We start from the raw sequence: 24022 nt of genomic DNA, 5'->3' as shown, positions 1-24022 counted from the left end.
GTCTGAGCTCTGCTGTACTGTTTATTTGCCACAGCTTGGTTCGGCAGATCTGTATGATGGCGCTGTGATGTCCCATTCCCTACACTGTTTACACCTGGCCTCTGCTGATCGGTGGAGGCTTTGGGTGTCAGATCGCCACCGATCTTAGGTCATCAATATGAAAGTAGTGGACAACACCTTTAAAATTCTGAGCAGAAGTGTAAGAATGGTGGACTGTGCTGCTGTGTTCCTACCCCTGAAGGCACCAATCTCATCAATATTGTGTAATATGAATAGTGTCTTGCATTTCTATGGATCTAGTGTGTAATGTAATATGATGCAGTATAAATACTGTTAATATAGTAATGTGTAGAGTGTGATAAGTATTGTTAGAATAATATGTATAGTGTATAGCAGTCTTATAGGATATGTTGGAAATGTATAATGTTGACAGTGTACAGGATAAGGATTTTAACTATACTAGCTAAAGGTATGGAATATGATACAGCTAATGTTTGGGACGAGCCCACAGTGGGAGATGTTGTCCCTGGTATTGTTGTTCTGTTTCTAACATCATCTTATTTAAAGGGGGTTATATTATACAATGAAACCATTACTGTATATCAAGCATCACTATTACAGCATGTGTATAAGGGATTGTGAGGACACAGCATTTATTCTTAATTATACCAGATATATTGATCAGTAGGTCAGCCCTGAACTCACAAAGACATTTGGAGAACCCCAATTGGGACTGTACTATAATGTTGTTACTAGCTGGAGACACGTGCTACGGTTGGGGTATCCATCGTCTGGAAGAGCATAGGTTGTGCCAGCCTGCAAACTATACTGGCAGGGAGATACAAATGGAGACAAGGGACAAGTGGAGCTGCCAGCCCCAGGTTGAGATCTTGTGGATAGAGGATATCTCATTGTGGTCATCTATCTGGAGTTGCTGTAAGACCATTGACAGAAGAAATAAAACTAATTGCATCGTTAACATGCCTAGGTGATTAATACAACCCACATCTTCAGATCTTCACAGGGACAAAGACAAGGTTTTCTATGCAATTCACTACATCTGTTATTGTCCGCAGCACTGACGTTACATCCACAGTGTTGCGGCTAATCAGTGAGTTTAGAGTAGACGACTTGAGCTCCTGAGATCACTGGTTGACTTCAGTGCTGTTCATATGACGGAAGTAAAGCACAGTTTGTTTTTTGAAACACTGCATCTTAAAGGGAATCTGTCACCCCATTTTAGCCCTATAAGCTGCGGCCACCGCCATCCGGGGCTTAACTACAGCATTCTGTAATGCTGTAGATAAGCCCTCGATGTAACCTGAAAGATAAGAAAAACAAGTTAGATTATACTCACTGGGGCGGGGTCAGGTGTGGTGGGTGTCGTGGTCCGGTCCGGCGCCTCCCATCTTCATACGATGCCGTCCTACTCCTTACTTCTGCCGCGGCTCCGGCGCAGGTTTACTTTATTTGCCCTGTTGAGGGTAGAGTACAGTACTGCAGTGCGCAGGCGCCGGACCTCTCAGACCTTTCCCGGTGCCTGCGCACTCTCTGCCCTCAATAGGTCAGATAAAGTACGCCTGCGCAGGAGCCGCGGCAGAAGAAGGAGGAAGTCATCTCTAGAAGATGGGAGGCGCCGAACCGCGACAACCACCGCACCGGACCACGCCCCCCGGTGAGTGAAATCTAACTTGTTTTTCTTATCTTTCATGTTACATCAGGGGCTTATCTACAGCATTACAGAATGATGTAGATAAGCCCCTGATGGCGGTGGCCACAGCTGATAGGGCTAAAAATAGGCGACAGATTCCCTTTAAGACAAAAGTTTTCTGAAAATGTAAAATTCCTTGGGTTTCTCCAATAATTTAAAACACAGATTTCGAGAAGGACAAGAAATAGGATGCATCTATTTTAGTAAGCTGATCCACCTTCAATGAAGACTATGCTCAAAGACGCTCTTCCCCATGATTTTCACAGAAGTGCCCATCATGAACGCAGACTTCTTTTAGCGCAGATCATGTTTTAAATTACGTACATGATAACATGGAACACTTTTTCTTTATAAAGGAAGGGCATTTCTTACTTAGTGATTAAAGGTTCATACTGGGAAGACAAGTCATTACAATAAAGGCAGGAAACCTTTGAAGTCTTTTTTATATTTTAACAATAAAAGATTTGCCATAAACACGGCATCAAAAAAGGGACAAGGTGACTGTATATTTATGGAGGTGCGTTCCACATCTTGTAGGTTTTGTATGTTTTTTTTGTTTTTTTGGGGGGAGGAAGAATTGAGCACAGCAAAGGTTTCTTCTCTATTTGTGTTTTAACTGATGGACATGGAATTTGTTGAGATATGAAATGAATTAGGGTAAAAAGGGGCTTTCGCCTTAGGCCTGTGACACCTGTTTTCCTCTCTGAATAAGGTTTACGGCAAAAATAAAAAAAATTGAAAATAAGTAATCCTGAGATCAATACTTTGTCTTAGTGCTGCAGTATCAGTACTTGCTCTTCTTCAACGTCCTTCCCTTCTGCTCCTGGCACTCACCACCATTAGGACTGTCCTGATGTCACCAAGCGTCAGGATAGAGTCTGTGCTGCTATACATGATGCTGGGTGGCATAAGGACACAAGAAAGGGGCATCGGGGTAGTTGGATGAGCTAAAGTAAAGCTAAATCTATCAGGTAGTTATATATATTTTTTGCATCTCAGCATATAGTGGCCACCGCTCAGCGTATAGTGGCCACCGTGGAGTTTCTTCCTATTACAGTTTTTTGCATTTTTGTTTTTTCCTCCCCTTCTTCCCTAGAGCCATAACTCTTTTATTTTTGTATCCACACTGACATGGTTTTTTTTTTTTTGCAGGACGTGTTGTACTTTTGAATGACACCATTCATTTTACCACATAGTGTACAGGAAAACGGGAAAAAACTTCCAAGCGCAGTGAAATTGAGAAAAAAACAAAATTCTGACATTGTTTTGAGGAATTTATTTTTACAGTGCACATTTTGTGGTAAAAATTACCATCGCAAAATGATTCTCTTCATCAATACGATTCTAGCGATACCCAACACGTCCAGTTTTTTTATTATTCGTTTTAGTGGTGAAACCCCCCACACAAAAAAAAAAAGTTTTCACATAAAAATGTTTGGGGTTGTGTCGCCATTTTCCAAAACCTGTAACACTTTTATTTTCTGCCAATGGAGCAGTATGATGGGTTATTTTATGCAGGGCAAGACAATGTTGTTATTGATACCACTTTGGGATAGGTGTAACTTTTTGATCGCTTGTTACAGCCTTTTTTTGTGGAATTGCGGCAACAACAAAAAAAAATTGTAATTTTGTCATTCTTGAATTTTTACAGTGTTTACCGAGCGGGTTAATTGTTTTTATATTTTGATAGATTGTACTTTTCTGAACACAGCGATACCATGTATGTGAATTTTTTATTTTTTTAATATCTTTATTTTCAGTGGAGAAACGGTGGGTGATTTGAACTTTGTTTTTTTTTTTTTTTAATTTTTTCTCATTTTTTATTTTTTTCACTGGTATTGTTTGTCCCTTTAGGGGACTTGAAGATACATTCGCCTGATCGCTTGTGCTATGGCAGGCATCAGCTCACCCCTGGCTGTCAACATAAACCATCAGTGACACGCGATCCAGTCACAGGTGCTCCGATGGGCAAAGAAAATGACACAGGTGCACGTCAGTCCATGTTAAATGCTACTGTGTCAAATCGAAAGGGAGTAAAGTGGGAACTTCTGGATGTAAGTATACCATGTATAAGGGAAGAGAGCATAAGGTTTCTGTGAGGAGCCATTATATTGGCACCGTGGGGCTCTTGGTAAAGCTGGTTATAAGGGCTCTTGGCATATCGCGGGTATAGCCAGCTTCCTCAGGAGTTATTATTTTATGCCAGTGATACGCATGAGGCTTCCTTCCCCTTCATATTACTTTGACCTTTATTCCATCCAGATTATAGGTACTTATATTTTGTAATTATACTTTGTAAGAAAAGGTGTTCCAAAGGGTTTTTATACAGGAATTACAACTGTTGACTAAAACAAGTAATTAGCCATGACAGGTTCCCATTTTTTGCGTTGTGGTCAGTACTGAAAATTCTCCTGGCATGTGTTCTGAATAGAAATGAGCGGATCAATTAGGCCGGAGTCACACTGGCGAGGAATACGGGAGAGTGAGAGGCGCTAAAAGCACGCATTAGACATGGACAAATGATTCTCTATGGGGTCACTCGCACCAGCCGTATATTTCTCCTCCGTATCCTACGCTCCGTGCCACTCGCAGCATGCTGCGATTGTCAGCGTACTACGCCCGTAGTACGCCAATGCAAGTCTATGGGTGCGCAAAAAATACGCATTACACACAGAACACACGTGTGACCTGCGAGCAATACGCAGGTCTTTTGGCTGGTGAACAGGAAATGGGCCAATCCATCATCAGGAAGCCTAGACATGCAAATGAGCTCAAAAACCGCTCCAGACATCCAGGAAGTACGCCTCCACGGAGTACAGCAGCAGCATGGCGTCCACATATATTAATGTAGAGATGCTAATTGTGCTGGTGCAGGAGCGTCCAGAAATATGGGACCCACGCGACGCAAATTATGCGAACCGCACAAGAAAGGAGGCGTCATGGAGGCGCATCTGTCGCCAGATGTACCATGACTTTGGTGACAGACCACGTGATGAGCAGCATAAAATTCGTAAGTGCAACCATAAAAATATAATTAACGTTAGCGCGCGCTCTAAAATTAATCTACAATCGGCCCCCCCCTTCCTGTGCATGTACTTTTATTAGCCTAATGAGGCCGTTACATTAGGATGTGACACGTGGCTTCACACAGCCATAATTAGGGGTTAGGCCACAAGCTCCTCATCCTCCTAGCCACTAAAATTTGTTTCAGGGGAGCTAATGAGACCCTGGGTATCGGCACAATTACATATGCCACCATGGGTAGAACGCACACCCCATAAGGCCCCATGCCTAGACTACTGTTTGAAAATGTGACCTCTCAAATATCTGATTTTGACAATCTTTCCTGTCACATTGCAGTGGAAGATGTGATGAAACGGTGGAGAAGCATCCGGGACCAGTACCGCCGGGAACGCCAGCAGCGGTCCAGGAGTGGGGATGCTGGCCATGTCAAGCGCAAATATATCTACTATGACCGGCTGAACTTCCTCGCCCCAATTCTGGCTCTGAGACCGTAAGTACATACCTCACACCACATGACACAAAAACATTACACAAATACTTTACAGGGACAAAAATATTGATGTATTTTTGCCTCTGTTCGATTTCATAACAGAACTCAATCCAACCTTACGGATCGAGGAACGGCCTCAGAGGCAGAGCCCATTATAGATCCAGTAGGGGATGAGGTGGCTGGCCCATCTTCTCCCCCTACAAGAAGGATGGCTGAAGAGGAGGCATCACCAGAACACACAATGGCTGCCCTCCACAACACACCACCAGGACGGTCTGCAGCTGCAACCTCACCCATCCTGGAAGAGATGGGCAACTTGAGCAGCAGCCCAACTGCCCAGATCATGCCCTCCCCACAGGCTGCTCTAGCATCACGGCGAATAAGAAGAAGGCGCCAGGTCACCATTCAAGAGAGCAGGACCAATGTCGAAACTGGGGTGCTGAATTACTTGTCCAGAGTCACTACAGATGATGGTGAGGAGGCCTATGCACGTAGCCTCACCCTTTATCTCCGTGCCCTTACCCGTGAGGTCAGGCTCCGTATTAGGGGGTGTATTCAGATCCTGCTTGATGCCAGCACCCCCCCCCCCAATACCCCATATGAGGTGTTTGAATTTCTGGAGAGGTGGCAGCTTTCACCAAGAAATTTAATGCGCATGAGACCATCCACACAGATGCTTGCTCAAGCAGGGTCTGAACAGCCCCTAATACGTGGGCCAACACCTCAACCCCTTCCTCCCCCTACCCATCCTTCTATTCCGCAGCCCCAAATGTCTTCATCAAGCCAACCCCACCAATATGGCCACTTGTACCACCCAGTGTTGGAGGCTGGTCCCAACCTGGTTGGGGACGATCTGGCTATCTTGGTGGGTATGAGCCACGGGCCTACCAGAGCCAACAAGAAGCCCCTCACCATCATCATTATTACTCTGGCCAGTATCACCAACAGGCCCAGGAGGCTGGACAACAACAGCATCATGGGCAACAGTATGGCCCCACACAGGGCGATGTTGGCCACAATGTCCAGCAGCACCCACAGGCTGTTCCTCCCCGTTCCCCTTCCCCTACATATGAGGATTTATGAATCAAAAGTTTGGAGATGTCCAGTAACAGGTAACTGGTGCTTCTAATCTAGACAAAAAAACAGGTGTTCTCCTTCACCAACATTTAGAACATAATTTAACACTCACATTTTTAAACAATGTTTTCCAAACATATGAAACAATCCATCATGACAGGCAACGCTACCTCATGCCTTTCACACAGATATTACATGTGTGTATAAAAGAGAATATTTAAATGGGCTATACTGTCACCTGAAAGGATGAAAATACACTAATCACTTGCTAATGCATAGGAAAGGCGTGCTTGCCTTTAGTTAAGTAGTCAACTTTGTTATTAGCATTCTCTAGTAAACCAATTTGAGGCGACCAGCATTCACAATATCATGCTCTATGTCTAACAAGTGAGTTTTGTATTTTCATCCTTTCCAGTATAGCATGCTTAAATATTGTCTGTTCTACAGTCAGGTAATATCTGTGTGAAAGATGTGAGGTAGCCTTGCCTGTCATGGTGGAATCTTTCTATGATTGGAAAACATTATGAGGAAATGTGAGTGTTATCTTATTGACTTTATTTATGTGATGGAGCTCACCCTTTGTTGCCTAATCAAGGTTAATGTAGGCATGCAGCAATGTTGTTATTGCATAATGTTTGTTGCAGTTTTTTTCTGTAATGTTAATGTTACACCAAGTTAAAGAAGGCCCAAAGGGTCATTTTGGCCATTGCCAAATTTGTGTTATGGCAAAATTATGTTTGCCTTTAAGCAAAACCAAAAAAAAAAAGGCAAAACTAAAAATTTGGCTACTCTAGTTAACGTCTCTGTGTGATTTCTCACTATCCCTCACAACATACTAACAGACACCAACCAATGCAAAGAAACACTCATAGAATCATAAAAAGGCTTGAGTAATATATATTTAGACACACTTTGAAAAAAAAATTATAACATAGACACAGCATTCTCTTGCCAAGAAGTTGCCCCCTCAGGTGAGATAAAGTAATTCGTGAATATATCACGCACTTTGAGGCCAGAGAGCGGTCTACGTTGAGGGATGATAGGTGGTCTCACCCTGCGCACATTGTCCGGCCTACGCACAACACCATCAGAGGAGGAACAATCATGTATCCTGGTGAAGTTATGCAGAACAACACAGGCTTTGACAACTTCATTCACATTTTGCTCACTCAACTGAATGGCAGACTGGAGTACCCGCCATTTGGCACAAAGAATCCCAAAAGAACACTCCACCAGTCGCCTAGCACGTGATAGGCGCAAGTTAAAAATTCTGCGCCTGTGGTCAAGGTTGCGCCGGGGATATGGCCTCATGACATTACGTGATAACTGAAAGGCCTCATCTGCCACAAGGACATAAGGGACTGATTGTTCGGGGGAGCCTGGTAGCTGGCGTGGTGGTGGTAGATCCAACTGGTTGGTGCGTAGCCGCCGACCCATTATGGAAGTATTGAAGACTCTAGAGTCTCCCGTCCTTCCATAGGCCCCAATGTCAACAATTATAAACTTGCATTGAGGGTCTACCAGAGCCAACAATACAACAGAAAAGCATTGCTTATAATTGAAGAATTGGGAGCCTGAGTTCGGCGGCTTACGCACCCTGATATGTTTGCCATCCAGGGCCCCAATACAATTTGGAAACTGGCAGTCCTCCTCAAAGTCCCTTGAAAACCTTAACCAGTCTTCCATCCTGGGCTCGGGTAGGACCACCTGATGGAGTCTTGTCCAGATTTCTGCACATGTAGACCTCACTATGCCTGAAATGGTTGACTTTCCAATGAGAAACTCATGGTGGAGGGCGGCATAAGACAGGCCAGTGGACAGGAAGCTGTAGAACAGAAATAGTACAGGTTAGAATGGGTAAAGTAAAAAAAAATCAGTTACATGCCGACCAAACTTGGTAGGGAATGAGAGAGAACAACACACACATATTTGGTGGCACAATGACTAAGTGATATGCAGTACATATTAGATGTAACATTCTGCTGTGTCAGGTGAAACATATTTTGAGTAAGATGAGGGTATTAAACTTTGTCCAAGAAGGCCAAAAAACATAAATTAACACACACATTATGAACATAGAGAATGTGGTCGTGGAGTACATACCGTATTGTGAGTAGAAGTCGCTCCTCTGCAGATATGGCTTTGCGCATCCTAGTGTCCTGAAAGGTGATCCCAGGGCGCACTGTCTCCAAGAGGCGATCAAATGTGGAAATGCTCATTCGACAGTACTGGTAAAATTTGTCCGGATGCTCCCGCAGAGACGAATAGAGGCGGTGAAAATGACCTCTTGTGAGTCGTTGCCTCAAAAGTGGATGTACCCACATGCGTCTCCTCCTCCGCGGATCCACTATCACAGGATATGGTTGGCCAAAGCGCCGTGACAAAAGCCAGGTAAAGAGAACCTGCTCGGTTGTATTGAATGTCAGACCCTCGGCCATGCTGCACAAAGAACACCAACACACCTCGTGAAAGCAAGGTGAGAAATGTACAGAATGTAGGCAGCCACCTGTTTCTGAGTGTCTAAATAGGGTGCAGGCTAATGATTTAAATTCTTTGCAGGCCTCAAAACCGTTAAATGTCCATTTTGCAAGGCTGCGAGAAAATCTCGCCATACGGATTGATTACGGATTACATACGGATACACACATGCGCAAAATACGCGACCTCACCTTGCTTACGGATGACCTACGGACCACTATTTAGTGGTCATTGATCCGTATTACGCATGTAAAATACTGACCGTATTTTGCGCAGGTTAGTGTGACTCCAGCCTTAGTGGAGGATCAAGTTCAAGTCAAATTTCCTGAAACTCACTGTTTCAAGCAAGTTCGAACATTTTGAGATTCACTGGGTAATTCTTGCTCTTCTGTGGAGTACAAGCATTTATGGTCGGAGAGGTTCTCTCTCCTGTCTCTCATGTTATTTCACAAGCAATTACAAGCTTTCCAGCATTGAAATCCGTGCAAATGTATCCGTCACAAAACAAATTTTGGGGACAAAGTCTGCAAATTTGAATTGCAAAAGATCTGCTCATCTTTTGTTTTGATGCTTTTTTTGTCAGAGTATGTTTAAGGCATGAAATATGGTGTGCCCTCAACATCCATGTTCATTAATGATGTTCTTAGCATAGATAGAGAATATATGGAAATACTATATTTATGCTCTGATGATCCTGATATTGATCAATGCCCTATACACTATCCCAATTGTTCTCGGTGTATACAGTGATTGACGTACTGTATATGCTTGAGTAAGATGGTCAGGCCACTCTAAGCTCAAATGTTTCATCTCCACAAGTCTTGTTCCATTTATCCTTTTCAAATAATAATTTTCAACTACCTTGAAGCCTCAGAACATATTTGAGATTTTCGAGGCTCCTACCTCTTCTTTACGCCATGGCACACTTTATAAATGTCATTAAGGTAAAACATCTGCCTCAAGGTTTTGTGTAATCGCAAATTCACAATATGATGATTTTATACCACAAAACAACCTGTAACAACCCTGCTGGCATCACTGCATGGCCTCCTATCCCCCACACACCAACTTACTCACTGCTCTAAGCCATGCTGTGACTTCTGTCTGCTGCCAGCAAAATGCCTCTTGTCTCCTGTCTGCTCTGTGCATGTTTCCTGGCTGTGTGCATAGGGGGGTGGTGCCAGAACTCTCTGGCTCTTATGCAATCAGGGTGCACCTGTCTAATGTGTCCCCAACCAATTACCAAGAGCTCTCTAGTATTTTGGAGACTCCACCCAGTGGATCTTGCCTGTGCAATGTGTTAACTCAGTTTCTTGCTGCTGAGTAAGCCAGGTCCTGTCCTATGTTTCGCCTTCTCTGGAGGTTTTATGCCTAGTACCTCCGTCCACCCTCCAGGAGGCAGAATATCCTGATCCCTGTATTATAGTTTCTTACTCCTTGCCTTGTCTTATCCTGGGCTCTGTGTCTTTGTTACAGCCTTGTCTTGTACCTATCTGCTCTGCCCACCAGGGGGCTGTATATCCTGGTCCCTGTGTCCTTGGTCCTGTACCTTGTCTCGCACCGTTACCTTGTCTGAACTCGGTCCTACCTCTGTCAGTCTCCTTGTCTGTGGCTCCTTTCCCTGCTGTGTCTTTCCTTGTGTCCTCTGCTTGTGCTCCGTACTCTTGTGGTTCTGCTTTGTTCTGCTTCTGCTGCTGCAGAACCTCTTGCTGCTCTCCTGCTCTTCTCTGCAGCCTTGCGGTTCTCCCCCAAGTGTGAACAGGTCCAAATTTGTTCCTTCATGCTCCACTCCTTCCTGCCAGTATCCGTACCTCCACCTCCTGTGTGAACAGGTCCAAACCTGTTCCGTCATACTCCACTCCTTCTTGTCAGTACCCATACCTGCACCTCCTGTGTGAACAGGACCAAACCTGTTCCATCATACTCCACTCCTTCCTGCCTGTTCCAGTACCTGCACCTGCTGTGTAAACAGATCTCTACCTGTCCTTTCATAAACCAATCCTTCCTGCCTGTACCAGTATCTGCACCCGCTTTGTGAACAGGTCTCTACCTGTTCCTTCATATACCACCCCTGCCTGCCCAGTATCTCAGCCGTGCCTGCCTGCCCAGTGTCTCAGCCGTGCCTGCCTGCCCAGTGTCTCAGCCGTGCCTGCCATGCCCACCTGCCTGCCTGTCATTCGCACCTGTCCAAGTGTCCTGTTCCCCAGTGGGATCAGCAGCTACAGCCAGACACCACTCTGGAGTGGCACCTGGCAGCTATCTGCTGCACAAGCCTGACCTCACCATCAGAGGCTCCAGTGAATACCAAGGCAGCTGTCTTAGTCATGCCCCTTCCAGGGTAGTCTGGTTTGTGGCACAGTGGGGCCACAACCCCCTGGCTCACGCCCACCAGTCAGAGCGTGAGCATGACACAACCTCTCTAGATATGGTCAAATTTGTGTAGAATGGAGACATTTATGGTCACTTATCATGGCATCCGGCATCTTACACATCTGCATTACCTCCTGATGAACCGTGGTGACGGGGAAACGCGTCGGGTTGCATCCGACTCATGCTAAGTTTACTCCTTTATATTTATCGCTATGATCTATTAATACCCTTTTAATATTTGGTCGTTATAAAATATATGTGCCTAACGCATTATGATTGGCCATAATATGGATTGTGTATAAGGGATGCTTTGAATCCATACCAGATTTTGGCACGTGATTATCAATATTATTGTGATTCTATATGTCCTGTTCATATGCCGATTTCATGCCAGAAGCATTCCAGTATGTGCATTATTATGGAGTACTAGTCATGATTTGTGATGTTTTTTGATATTTTATCTTGTATTCATATGAAATGCATTTGGGTTTAAGAAAAGACGCTCTTCATTTCTATCCTATATGATATTGTTTTCCAACCTATATTGATAGGGCTGTGAAAGGGAAGTGAGGGATAAGTCCACGTTGAGTGGGGGCGCCAAAAAATCATTCTTTTAGGGTGCCAACCTCCACAGCCAGGCAGGGGCAATTCTAGGTCTACTGTAGGGAATCCATAGGCAAATTGATTTTTTGGTGAGTTTTTTATTTGGGTATCTAACCCTTTTTTTCACTGAGTAGGTGTTTTTTAATATTGATGAATAAAAGTTGTTTTATGGGGAAATATATGTTCACATGTTAATTCTATTTTCCTGATATCTGATCGAGAATAGTACTTGATGTTATTCAGCTAGGAAAAAAAAAAAAAACAATTTGAAAATGGCGCCCACCGTGCCTGTGCAGTAGCAGCTGTCAGTGTCGATAGTAGTGATCCGAGAGCTGCTACTGCACAGGTGCAGGTGGTGCCATCTCACTGTAGAAGAAAAAATAATCCTCCTACAAGATGGTGCCACCCGCGCCTGCGCAGTACCAGCTATCGGTGTCCATAGCTGTGATCCGAGAGCCACTTCTGTGCAGGCGCATGCGGCGCCATCTTGGAGGAGGTTTTTTGTTTTTCAGTAAGATGGCACTGCCGGTGCATGTGCAGTAGCAGCTATCGGGTCACAGCTATCGACACAGGTAGCTGCTACTGCGCAGCCGCGGCGAGCGCTATTTTCAAATTGTTTTTTTCTTTTTTTTCCCTAGCTGGATAACATCAAGTATTATTGCCACACTAACCATGCGATTATACTGCAGTGCAGGCTGGCACCTGCCTGCAGAAACATTTTTTGTCTCTTTCTTCAGTATGTTAGATATTCATTATGCAAACTAGGGGGCAGGTCAGTGAGGGAGCAGTGACCTGTCAGCAATCTGCATTATGAATATATAATCAGAGCACCACATACATGAACCCCGCCTTAGGACTCGAGAATCTCATTAACACAAAACTGAAAATAAAGATTAAAAAACAACCACAAGACGGATTTCATCAACAAAGGTATCATTTTATTCCGTATAATGGCGCCGACCTGATACTGTCTGTAGGTTACTGTGCACAATCCTGCTGACAGGTTCCCTTTAAAGATAACAAATGAGTAAAAGTTAAAAATAGGATGAAGACATCCATTACTGATTCATATAATATACTTAAGCGCTCATGCTCGTCTGCGAGAAAAATGGACTGGTGCAATCCGATAAAATCTCAAATTGCACTCTGCCCATTGTTAATCTATGAGTTCCTGGACATCTGCAATTTTCTTCTCAGGTCAGATCAGACTGAGAAAAAAAACACAGCGTGCTGTAATTGTCCTTGTTTCTCGGACCAAACTCGCCAATGCAAGTCAATGAGTTTGATAAAAGAATTGCACGGCACTCGGACCATGTGAGTGCTGTCCGATTTTTACACACCCATGTCCTTGAAAACCCAACATTTCATCTGATGCATACAGTAAAATCACAGAATAGAATAGATAGAATAGATATACGAATTGTATATGTATATATAGAATAGATAGATATAAAGATGTCAGTCACATATGTAATTCTTACAGTGCGTGTTTAGCTTACTGTACATGTTTTTAATTAATAAATTAATAATTTTCTGAAAAAAAGAAAGATCCGCCGACATTTTATTAACCAACAGAGGGAAAGCAGACAGCTGGGGGCAGATGTTTATAGCCTGCGAAGGGGTAATACTCATGTAGCTTCCCAGGCTATTAATGTCAGTTCACAGCTGCATACTTAGCCTTTACTGGTTATTAAAATGGGGGACACTGAAAAAAATAATGACCTGGGGTCAACCCATATAATTAATAATTAGCAAAGGCTAGGCTGACAGCTGTGAGCTGATATTAATAGGCTAGGAAGGGGCCATCGATATTGGCCCAATCTCAGACTAAAAACATCAGCTCTCAGCCGCCCCAGAAAAGGCTCATCCATAAGCTGAGCCAAATCTGGCACTTAGCCTTGCTCTTCCCACTTGCTCTGGGGTAGTAGAAAATGGGGTGATAGAGTTGGGGTTGACTTCACCTTTGTATTGTGAGGTGTCATAAAGCCCACTATTTAGTAATGGAGAGGCGTCTATAAGCTACCCCCATCACTAACCCCATAGTTATATAGTAAATAAAAACACCATGAATAAAGACCTTTATTGGAAATAATGACACAGACTCCTTTATTAAATTAAAAATAATAAAATACACTCACCTTTACGCCCAATCCATTGAAGGACATGTCCTATGTAAAATAATAATAATGCAAAATAATCGTCACCTGTGTCCGACGTGAAGATAATCCTCCAATACCCATGTCCCCTGTAAAAGAGTTTAAAAAAATAACCATATTCCTCACCTCTCCGACGAGAAAAGAATATTCAGTTTGTCCTAGCACTACTACATCTATTTGGCATGCTGAACACTGGCATGATGTGAGCGTTCAGCATGCCAAGCAGCAGAGACAAGGAGGCTGCTGAGTGGGACTCCATAGTGGGCACCTACCCTTGGTTTCTAATCATGACCTCAGGTGTCATGATCCAGGACAGGGTTTCACTTTGGCCTGTCCTGGTCAGACAGGGGGGTTAATTGTTTCTGCCTCTCTCTGGCAGAGGGCGGCTATTTAATGCTCACTGGACCTGGGTCCGGTGTCAGTTATACTCCTGCCCTCGGCTGAGTTAAGTGACCTCTTGTATACGTGTGCCTTGTGCCTGATAACTTGTTGCTTGTTTGGTTGTGATCTGGTTCTGTCCCTGTTACGAGTTCTGCCTGACCCTCTTGTACCGCACCATCCTCTCGTGTATGACCCTCTGCTTGTGACTCGACTGCTCTCTGCTCGTGCCTTTTGTACCGCACCGCCCTCTTGTGTATGACCTTTGGCTTCGTCTGACCTCCCATCTGCTTGTCCCTCCTGTACCTCGTTCGCCCGTATTGTGTATGATCTCTGGTTTGCCCGACTCTGAGTGTTCTTCCATCTCAGTAAGCAGGACGCTAAGCCCCGCCCCCTTGTGGTCACATGACCGTAGGTCCCGTGCCTGCTTGCTAATACTTCAGCGTTCAGGTCCTGTGCGTCTGTACTTTCCAGCTGTTACTGTCCCCGGGACCCCTACAGCACTGGTGAGTCCCTGCTCAGCGAGGGCTGTACGCCGGCACTGTCAGGATCCTGACATCAGGTATATGATTTTGTTCCCTAATTCAGGGTCTCTCTTTTTCTAATTTCTATGCTTGATTCTATGACATTGTATGTATTATGTAGATAGGTCCATCATCTATATCTAGCACAATAGATTGATTGTTAGACTATGTAGTTTAATTTATTTTACTGCTGGTTATCTTTGACTACTTTTAGTCTATATTGTACAGAAGCATGACTGCGTTTTGCTGTCAATACTATTTTATAACTTACCACTAGTACCGCTGTGTATTTTACACAGCTGGATTTGTCATGCTGTACTGTATTTAACTACTGATACTCTTTTTCTAATTTTTGTGCTTGATTTTATGATATTGCATGCATTATATAAATAGGATAACCATCTATATCTAGCATAGCTGAGTGCATTGATTATTAGACTATTTAAAAACTTTAGCATTGGTCACCTTTTGATTTTGTATAGTCTACATTATATATATATATATATATATATATATATATATATATATAGGAGGAGTATAACTGTGTCTTGCTGCTAATTTAACTCATGATTTACTACTAGTATTGCTGTGTATTTTACACAATTGGGCCTGTCATACTGCACTACATTTATCCTTTAGTGTTGGCTGCTTCCCTATTTTTGTCCTAACAGTTTTTTGTCTTGTTGTACTGTGTCCTGTTGTGAGTTCATTTTCCCCTCCGTCACTGAGGCCTGGTGAACTCCCTATTCTAGTGAAGGAAGGTAGTGAGCCTGATAATCAGGCACCTGGGACTAATGAAAACGATTGGCTGAGTGGAGTCACTGACTGGATTTAAGGCAGCCTACGCCCTTTCTGCCCTGCGGGTGATTTCTCTGTGGACTCTTGGACACCAGTCTGATTCCTGCTCTCCTAAAGCTAAGTTTTCTGTTTTGCCTTTTTCATCTAAGATTTGTTTTTGTTTTTCTTGCTTTTTGGATTCTGCCACTCCCTGCTGGAGTGTGCAGTGTTCCGTGAGCTCTGTCTTCTGAAAGTACCTGAGTGCTGATTTAGTTTTTGAAGCTGTTGCTTCAGGGCCATTTTTATATCAGCTTGTTGGCTTTTGTCTCTGATAGGGTTTTGGCAGATTGCAGACAGCAGAATTCCTATCCGTTCCTATCTAGGTAGTTTTTGGGCCCCGTCTTTGCTCAGCCTGTCTTTCTGTCTGTGTAAGTGTTTTCATCTTGCTTCACCGTCATTATATGTGGGGGGCTGCCTATTGCTTTGGGGTCTGCTCTGGGGCAGTTAGATTTCCCCTTTCCTTCTTTAGGCCTATGTATCTCTCCGGCTGTGATCGAGGGGTCTAGGTCATCGTAGGAACCCCCCACGGCTACTGCTAGTTGTGTTGATAGGTTCAGGGGTCTGCAATCTGATAGTTGCCACCTTCTCTGGTTTTCAGGACTTAGCATTTCTGTTTTTGCCTCCTACGGTGACTCAATCATAACAGTGTCCTTTTTTATCACTTCTCACAAATAACGCTTATGAATTTTGTATATGTACACGAGTAATATTTTTTCAATAAATTTTGTAATACTACTTTTGTAGTGATCTCTTTTTCCTAATGAAGCATACATGCTTTTTGGAGCTAGTTGATTACTCTTTGGTTTTGTAGGTATGACACTTTGTCTTGTGTCTGTGAAGCTGTAGCTTCAGTTTGAGAATCGGTCGTTGGTTGCTAAGGAGCTGCGCAAGCTCGCTCAGCGCCTCGCGGTGCCATAAGAAAAGTCATCCAATGAACTCCGTTCAGCTCAATGACGTCAGCACTGGTGCCGTGAGAACTTCCCCACGTTAATATTAGAATGCTGTATGTCAGCCCTGAAAGGTGGTGACCCTATCTCATATCGGTCAAACCTGGTGACGGGTTCGCTTTAAGATAGATGCAGGTCTCCCCTCGGAGCTGCTCACTAGACCTGGCTCAATTCCTGAAATAGATGAAGTCCTACCTCTGTGACCCACATCTAGTACACATTTATGATATTATTCCAAAATGTCTGAGATGGGAATATTCTTTTAAATAGACCTGGCCATTAAAGATATTGTTACCCATAGGAGCTTACGGGTCCATCAGATGTTGTATTATGGAGATCATCCATATAACGGCACAGTTAGTCCTCTAATCCTTTTAAGTGCTGGCTTATTAGATGGTTTACATTTACATAAAAGTAGATAAACCCTATTATTCAAGTATAAAAAAACTAATTTTAAACACAGAACTTGCACAAATAAGAAATAAAACCTTAGGAGAAACTAAAGTACCTTCATCTTCCAGATTATTTTTCAGTTCTGTGCCCTCAGTGACAGAATTTCTCCAGATAATTTTACCTTATATCTGTTTCCATGATATTTATTGTAGATGAAAATCTCTCGACAAATTCCTATATATTCTCCAAATATTGTGCAGGTCTGAAGATATTAATACTGGTGCTCCAGAGGCTAAGATTTTGCATGTGGACACATTAGCCTTGGTAATAATTAATTTTTGGCATTTTCTTTGTAACAAGGTTTGCTGGTTATTGGCTATTGGGAATTCCATGTAGAACATATTAATATTATATAAATAGTTTACACAACATTGTTAAAATGCCAGTTTTTTGTCATGTAAAAAAAAAAAATCATACCCTGAAGAATAATTTCAGAACTACGGTATTTCTACCTTAAATGTTACCCATAATCTGTACAATTCAATTGAAAATAAACTGCAAAAAGACAAATAAAGAACTAAAATAATATGATTGTACAAACATGATTGCCAAAAAACTAATACTTTGTTGAAGTATCCTTTGAATTTATGACCGCATTACATTTTTTTGTGTAGAAGTCTATCAGCATGGCATATCTGGAATTGACAGTCATTCATTGCCCATTCTTCCTTACAATAAACTGTGTTCCAAATTATTATGCAAAAAGAGTTTAGGACTGATAAGTTTAGAATTTTTTTGTTTGTCATGTAAACTGATTGATGGTGATGTGTGTCAGGGCTCTTTAAATCTTTATAAAGCAATTGCAGATACCTGTGCAAATTAGTTTGGCAGGTGTGTCCAAATAAAGGCAAGACTACTTAAGAAGGCTGTTCCACATTATTAAGCAGCCTACATTTTTTGCCAAAATGGGAAAGAAAAAGGATGTGTCGGCTGCTGAGAAGCAACAAATTGTGGAGTATTTAGGTCAAGGCATGACTACAATCAACATTGCTAAGACACTTCATCGTGATCATCGCACAATCAAGAAGTATGTAGCTGATTCCCAGCACACACGTGTGCGTGCTGATAAGGAAAAATTGAGGACTCTTTCCAACAGGCAATTGCGTCAGGTTAAAAGAGCAGCTGCAAAAATGCCTTGTCATAGCAGCAGACAAGTTTTTGAAGCTGCTGGTGCCTCCAACGTCCCCCGAACAACAAGATGCAGGGTCCTTCAGAGGTTTGCAGCTGTGCGTAAGCCATCCTGTCGACCACCTCTATCCACTGCACACAAGCAGAAATGGCTCCAGTGTGGCAAATGATACGTGAAGACTGACTTCCAAACTGTTTTGTTCACCGATGAGTGCCGTGCAACTCTCGATGGTTCAGATGGATGGAGTGGAGGATGGCTGGTTGATGGACACCCCATGAAAACACGGCTAAGGCGCCAACAAGGAGGAGGTAGAGTAAGGTTTTGGGCTGGAATCATGGGGAGAGAGATTGTCGGCCCCTTTAGGATCCCTGAAGGGGTAAAGATGAACTCCATAATCTATGTGGAGTTTCTAAAACAGCACTTCCTGCCATGGTTCAAGAGGAAGAACCGTGCTTTCCGCAGCAAATTCATTTTCATGCATGATAATGCACCGTCTCATGCTGCAAATAACACATCTGCATCTCTGGCTGCTATGGACAGAAAAGTGGACAAACTTATGGTGTGGCCACCATCTTCCCCTGACCTCAACCCCATTGAGAACCTCTGGAGCATCATCAAAAGGAGTGTCTATGATGGCGGGAGGCAGTTCACATCTAAGCAACAGCTCTGGGAGGGCATTCTGTCCACATGCAAAACAATTGAAGCACAAACCATCCAAAAACTGACAAATTCAATGGACGAGAGAGTTCAGAACCTTCTTTCGAACAAGGGGTCCTATGTGCAAATGTAACATCACCTAGAATAAAGTTTTGACTTGAAAACTGTTTGATTTCATTTTGTAATAAGCTGATAATGCTTATAATTTCACAATTGACCATTTTTTTGTCCAAAATAAAAATAAAAAGGTTGAAAACTCTGCTGTGCATAATAATTTGGAACATGCATTTTGAGTGTTTATTTTTAAAAATATACTGTTTTCATAGGCAGTTTGTTCAAAAACATTGCAATTATACTAGAATATTAGATGACTGGAAAATAACAATGACTGCAATTCACATAGGTAATTTAGAGAAAATATGAGGAAATATTTTTTGCATAATAATTTGGAACACAGTGTAGTGCTCCAAATCTGTCAGATAGCAAGGCCATTTCGTTTGAACAGCTTCCTCCTCTCTTCAGGTTAACGCACATGTTTACAATTTGATTTAGGTTCGGGTTCTGGTTGGGCCACTCCAAAATGTTGATCTTCTTTTGACTAAGCCATTCTTTTGTATTTTCACAGGTATGCATAGGGTTGTTGTTGGGCTGAAAGGTGACATTCCTCGTCATGTTCAGCAGCCTGTAGGTTTTGTTGCAAAATTGACTATTCATAATTCCCTCTACCCTGACCAAAGCCACAGTTCCAGATGCAAAAAAACTCCCTAAAGCATAATGCGCTGCCTCCTTCATGCTTGGGTATGATGTTCTTTTGGTGATGTGTAGTGTTGGCTTTGTGCCAAACGTAGCTTTTGGATTTATGGGCAAAAAATTAACCCTGAGCTCATCAGGCCATAACACATTTTCCAATATGTTTTTGGCAGACTTGATGAAGGTTTTTGTAAAACATAGTCAAGCTTGGATGTTTTTCTTTGTAAGAAAAGGCTTCTTTCTTGATACTCTACCCCAGAGGCCAGACATATGAAGAATATGGGAGATTGTCACATGCAGTAAACATTCAGTACTTGCCAGAAATTCCTGCAGCTCCTAAAATGTTGCTGTTGTCCATTCATCTTTTCATCAATTTTTGAGGGACATCTAGTTCTAGGTATTATTGCTGTTATGCTAAATTTAAACCACTTCTTGGTGAAAGTTATCCATGGCATATCTGATGCTTTGGAATTTTTGTTTTTACACGTTTCCTGTCATAACTTTCACAATGTGATCCCTTTGCTGTGTAGTAAGCTGTTTACAGATCATAGCTTTTGCTGTAAAATTCAACTAAAAAAGGTCAGGAAAATCATACTACTACAACAGCTAAACTTTATACAGGGTTAATCAGAATCATTGTAAATGATGGCAGCTATGTACGGACTACTATTTATCATGGGTTTATTTTACAAATTTGTCACAATTACACAACAAGAAAACACAAAATGACAAATTTGCAAAAAATACTCTGCAGTAAAAAACATGACAGTAATCAGCAAGAGCTGTATAACAAATACAGGGTATTTAGTCGATACGTTTTTTACAAAAAATGTATACCAAGCCGCTTCACCACGTCACTGTAACCCTTCCCGAGCCTCCTATTATATGGGCTTGTGGTGTAAGACAGCTCATTTATGTGCATGTCACACATGAGAGGGGTGGGGTCACCCAAACCATGCTGAGCAAGGAAAAAACGGATTAAAAACATATGTGACATGCACAAGTGTGAACAAGTCGGTCTTGTTCACACTTGTGCATGTCACATATGTTTTTAATCTGTTTTTTCCTTGCTCAGCATGGTTTGGGTGACCCCACCCCTCTCCTGTGTGACATGCACATAAATGAGCTGTCTTACACCACAAGCCCATATACTAGGAGGCGCCTGTCTGTATCCTGTTCATTTAGACACTGTTCACATGTTCAGGTTTTAAATACATTAGATAGGGACTGCTTCGTGAAGGGTTACCGTGACGTGGTGAAGTGGCTTGGTATACATTTTTTGCAAAAAACGTATTGACTAAATACCCTGTATTTGTTATACAGCACTTGCTGATTACTGTCATGTTTTTTACTGCAGAGTATTTTTTGCAAATTTGTCATTTTGTGTTTTCTTGTTGTGTTTCAGCCATTGGGTGGTGTGAGCATTGTCTGACTGACTTGTTCACACTTGTGCATGTCACATATGTTATTAAAGTTGTCACAATTGTCTGCATGAGGCATGGCATGACACCCTACAAACAGAATGTCTGTTATGTAACTTTTTTTTGCAAAACAGGTATATTGATCTTTAATAAATAAAAAATCATCCCCATCTATCCTCAAGAGCTATGGGACCACCAAAATAATCCAAGCGTTGTATTCAGTTATCACCGACAGTCCTATGGACAATGAATGGGCAGTGGTGCACGTGTGGCCACCATTCTATTCCAAAAGGGAATTTCAGGACCCAATTCCTGAGATCAGGGGAGGCAAAGCCTCTTACTAAAAAGGAGTATCCCTTAAAGTACAACTACAGTGTAATTTGTACAAAAGAATTAAAAAGAAGGTGTTCAGTTCTCCTATACTGCCTTCGCAGGAGGAATGAAGCATTACACAATTTCCACTTAAAATGTCCTCCAGATAGAGAGAGGGGGAAGCAATTTGTGGGTTCTCTCTTGTTTCTGTATTGAGTTTTCACTCAGTAAAAACGCACTGATAAGTTAATTGATTTCAATAAAATTGGTCGTAGTGTGATTGCTATTCGGGCACTTAGTTTCATAGTAGACAAGGACTGATTTGTGTACTGGCAGTCTCTGTACCATGGTGCGGAATATGTATATAGTAAATTGAAATTAATAACAATGAAGTACTTCATTAACAAATCTCTCTTTGTAACAGATCAAAATGGAAGAAAACAGTGCAGAAGATGGGAAAGGACCTTCACAGCAGAGCCCTTACATGCTCTTCCTACTGGTTCTGGTTTTCTTCATCACTGGACTTTTAGGTTTCCTGATCTGCCATATCCTTAAGAAGAAAGGCTACAGGTGTCGGACGTCCCCTGAGGAAGACTATGAGATAAAGGATGTCGCAAATAGTGAACAAGACAGTAAGCTTAATATCTTCATGGTAACATCGTAGGAGATTGTTTTCAAGATAATTTGGTCTCCTAATGTCTCTTAATTTTAATCTAAAATACAATAGCTGCTTTACCAAAAGAGAGGATCCATATTGTAGACACAGATGCAACGTGAGGATATGCTGGAGTGGACTAGTTAGATAACATATAACCTTTATAAACATTTTAAAATACATGACAATTCCACCGTTCTATGTACAAATCTATCCAGCAACTACCAATAGCATCCAGGGATCCAATATTACCATGTTTCCACTTTGTCTATAAACCGTAGCTTACTGGATAATAATATGAAAATGTATTGATAATAGATAAATGATTTGCAGCAATACTTGTTTCTTGTATTGGATATTTATATGAATGTGCATTACATTGTCACTAATATCCCATACATGTATCCTCCATATCAACACAATCTATTAAAGGGAATCTGTCACCTCATTTTTGGCCTATAAGATGTGGCCACCGCCACCAGGGACTTGTCTACAGCATTCTGTAATGCTCTAGATAAGCCCCCGCTGTAACCTAAAAGATAAGAAAAAAGAATTAGATTATACTCACCCGGGGGTCTGGTCTGGTCCGATGGGTGTCACAGTCCGGTCCGGCGCCTCCAATCTTTTAGCGATGACATCCTCCTTCTTACTTCTGCTGCGGCTCCTGCGCAGGTGTACTTTATCTGCCCTATTGAGCGCAGAGTACTGCAGTGTGCAGGCGCCGGGAAAGGTCAGAGAGGTCCAGCGCCTGTGCACTGTAGTACTTTACTCTGCCCTCAACAGGGCAAATAAAGTACGCCTGTGCATTAGATGCAGAAAATCTGCAGCAAAAACACAGCGTAAACGTACCCAAAAAACACATCTAAATAAACATACAGGTACAGGCAGCAGAACAAACAGAATGTTGCTCAAAGCAAAGAGTTCAGTAAAGAAATGACTCACCCCCCCCCACATACACACTTGCACCCTTTACTGCCTTTCATGCGTCACTAAAGGGTGTTTTTACCCTTGTTTGACCTAATAAGTAAATATATTATTATATATTATTTTCTTACACTATTGCCATTTATTTATTTATTTACTGCAGTGTATTTGCTTATTTTGTTTTTATCTTAGGTTTTGTCTATTAAACAATTAAAAAAAATGTCTTGGAGCCTCCCCTATTTTTGATAACCAGCCAAGGTAAAGCAGACAGCTGGGAACTGATATTACTGTAATGCACCACTTCTATGGCCACTGTGGCTGTTATTTTTAGGCTAGGAAGGGCCCAATAACATAGGACCTTCCGAGCCTGATAATATAAACCTGCAACTGTCTGCTTTACCTTGGCTGGTTATAAAATATTGGAGGGGCCCCACATCATTTTATTAAATTATTTATTAGGTTAAGCAAGGCTAAAAACAATGTTTAGTGCCACATGAAAGGTACTAAAGGGTGCAAGTTTATAATATGTTGGAGGCTTATGACATTAGCTATCTGCATGATCACTATCTACAGGGTGGGCCATTTATATGGATACACCTAAATAAAATGGGAATGGTTGGTGATATCAACTTCCTGTTTGTGGCACATTAGTTTATGGGAGGGGTAGTAGATGGGTGGTTACCATGGTGGCCATTTTGAAGTTGGCCATTTTGGATCCAACTTTATTTTTTCCAATGAGGGTCATGTGACACATCAAACTTCTGGAGAATTTCACAAGAAAAACAATGGTGTGCTTGGTTTTAACATAAGTTTATTCTTTAATGAGTTATTTACAAGTTTACGACCACTTATAAAATGTGTTCAAAGTGCTGCCCATTATGTTGGATTGTCAATGCAACCCTCTTCTCCCACTCTTGACACACTGATAGCAACACCGCAGAAGAAATGCTAGTCTAAGCGGGTCAGATTCCTTGTAGGAATGCTCGGACCTGACACCCATAATGAGGTGTGCACCTTCTTGCTGGAAAAACTCAGGGAACGTGCCATCTTCAGTGCATAAAGAGGGCAACTCATCATCATGTAGCAATTTCAGATATCCAGTGGCAATGAGGTTTCCATTGATGAT

The 24022-nt window shown here is 42.2% G+C and overlaps 1 protein-coding gene across 5 annotated transcripts in view; it reads left to right on the top strand.

Annotated features, from left to right (window-relative positions):
- RELL2 (RELT like 2) overlaps positions 1-24022 on the top strand; it is a 148610-nt gene that overhangs the window by 57612 nt on the left and 66976 nt on the right. For 2 of the 5 annotated variants that reach the window (XM_073568043.1, XM_073568044.1), the window contains exons 2-3: positions 5072-5225; positions 5328-7171. In XM_073568043.1, coding sequence (XP_073424144.1) covers positions 5083-5225; positions 5328-6354 — 1170 coding nt within the window. In that variant the 5' untranslated portion in view covers positions 5072-5082 and the 3' untranslated portion in view covers positions 6355-7171. Of the gene's footprint in view, positions 1-4863; positions 5226-5327; positions 7172-21741; positions 21950-24022 lie in introns of those variants that run through there. The other 3 variants (XM_073568046.1, XM_073568047.1, XM_073568042.1) reach the window with 2 other exon arrangements.

The sequence above is a fragment of the Dendrobates tinctorius genome, unplaced genomic scaffold (genome assembly GCF_039654945.1).
Source record: "Dendrobates tinctorius isolate UK_male_01 unplaced genomic scaffold, ASM3965494v1 ptg000020l, whole genome shotgun sequence".
Lineage (NCBI taxonomy): Eukaryota > Metazoa > Chordata > Amphibia > Anura > Dendrobatidae > Dendrobates > Dendrobates tinctorius.
This window is presented reverse-complemented; position numbering and strand designations above follow the sequence as displayed.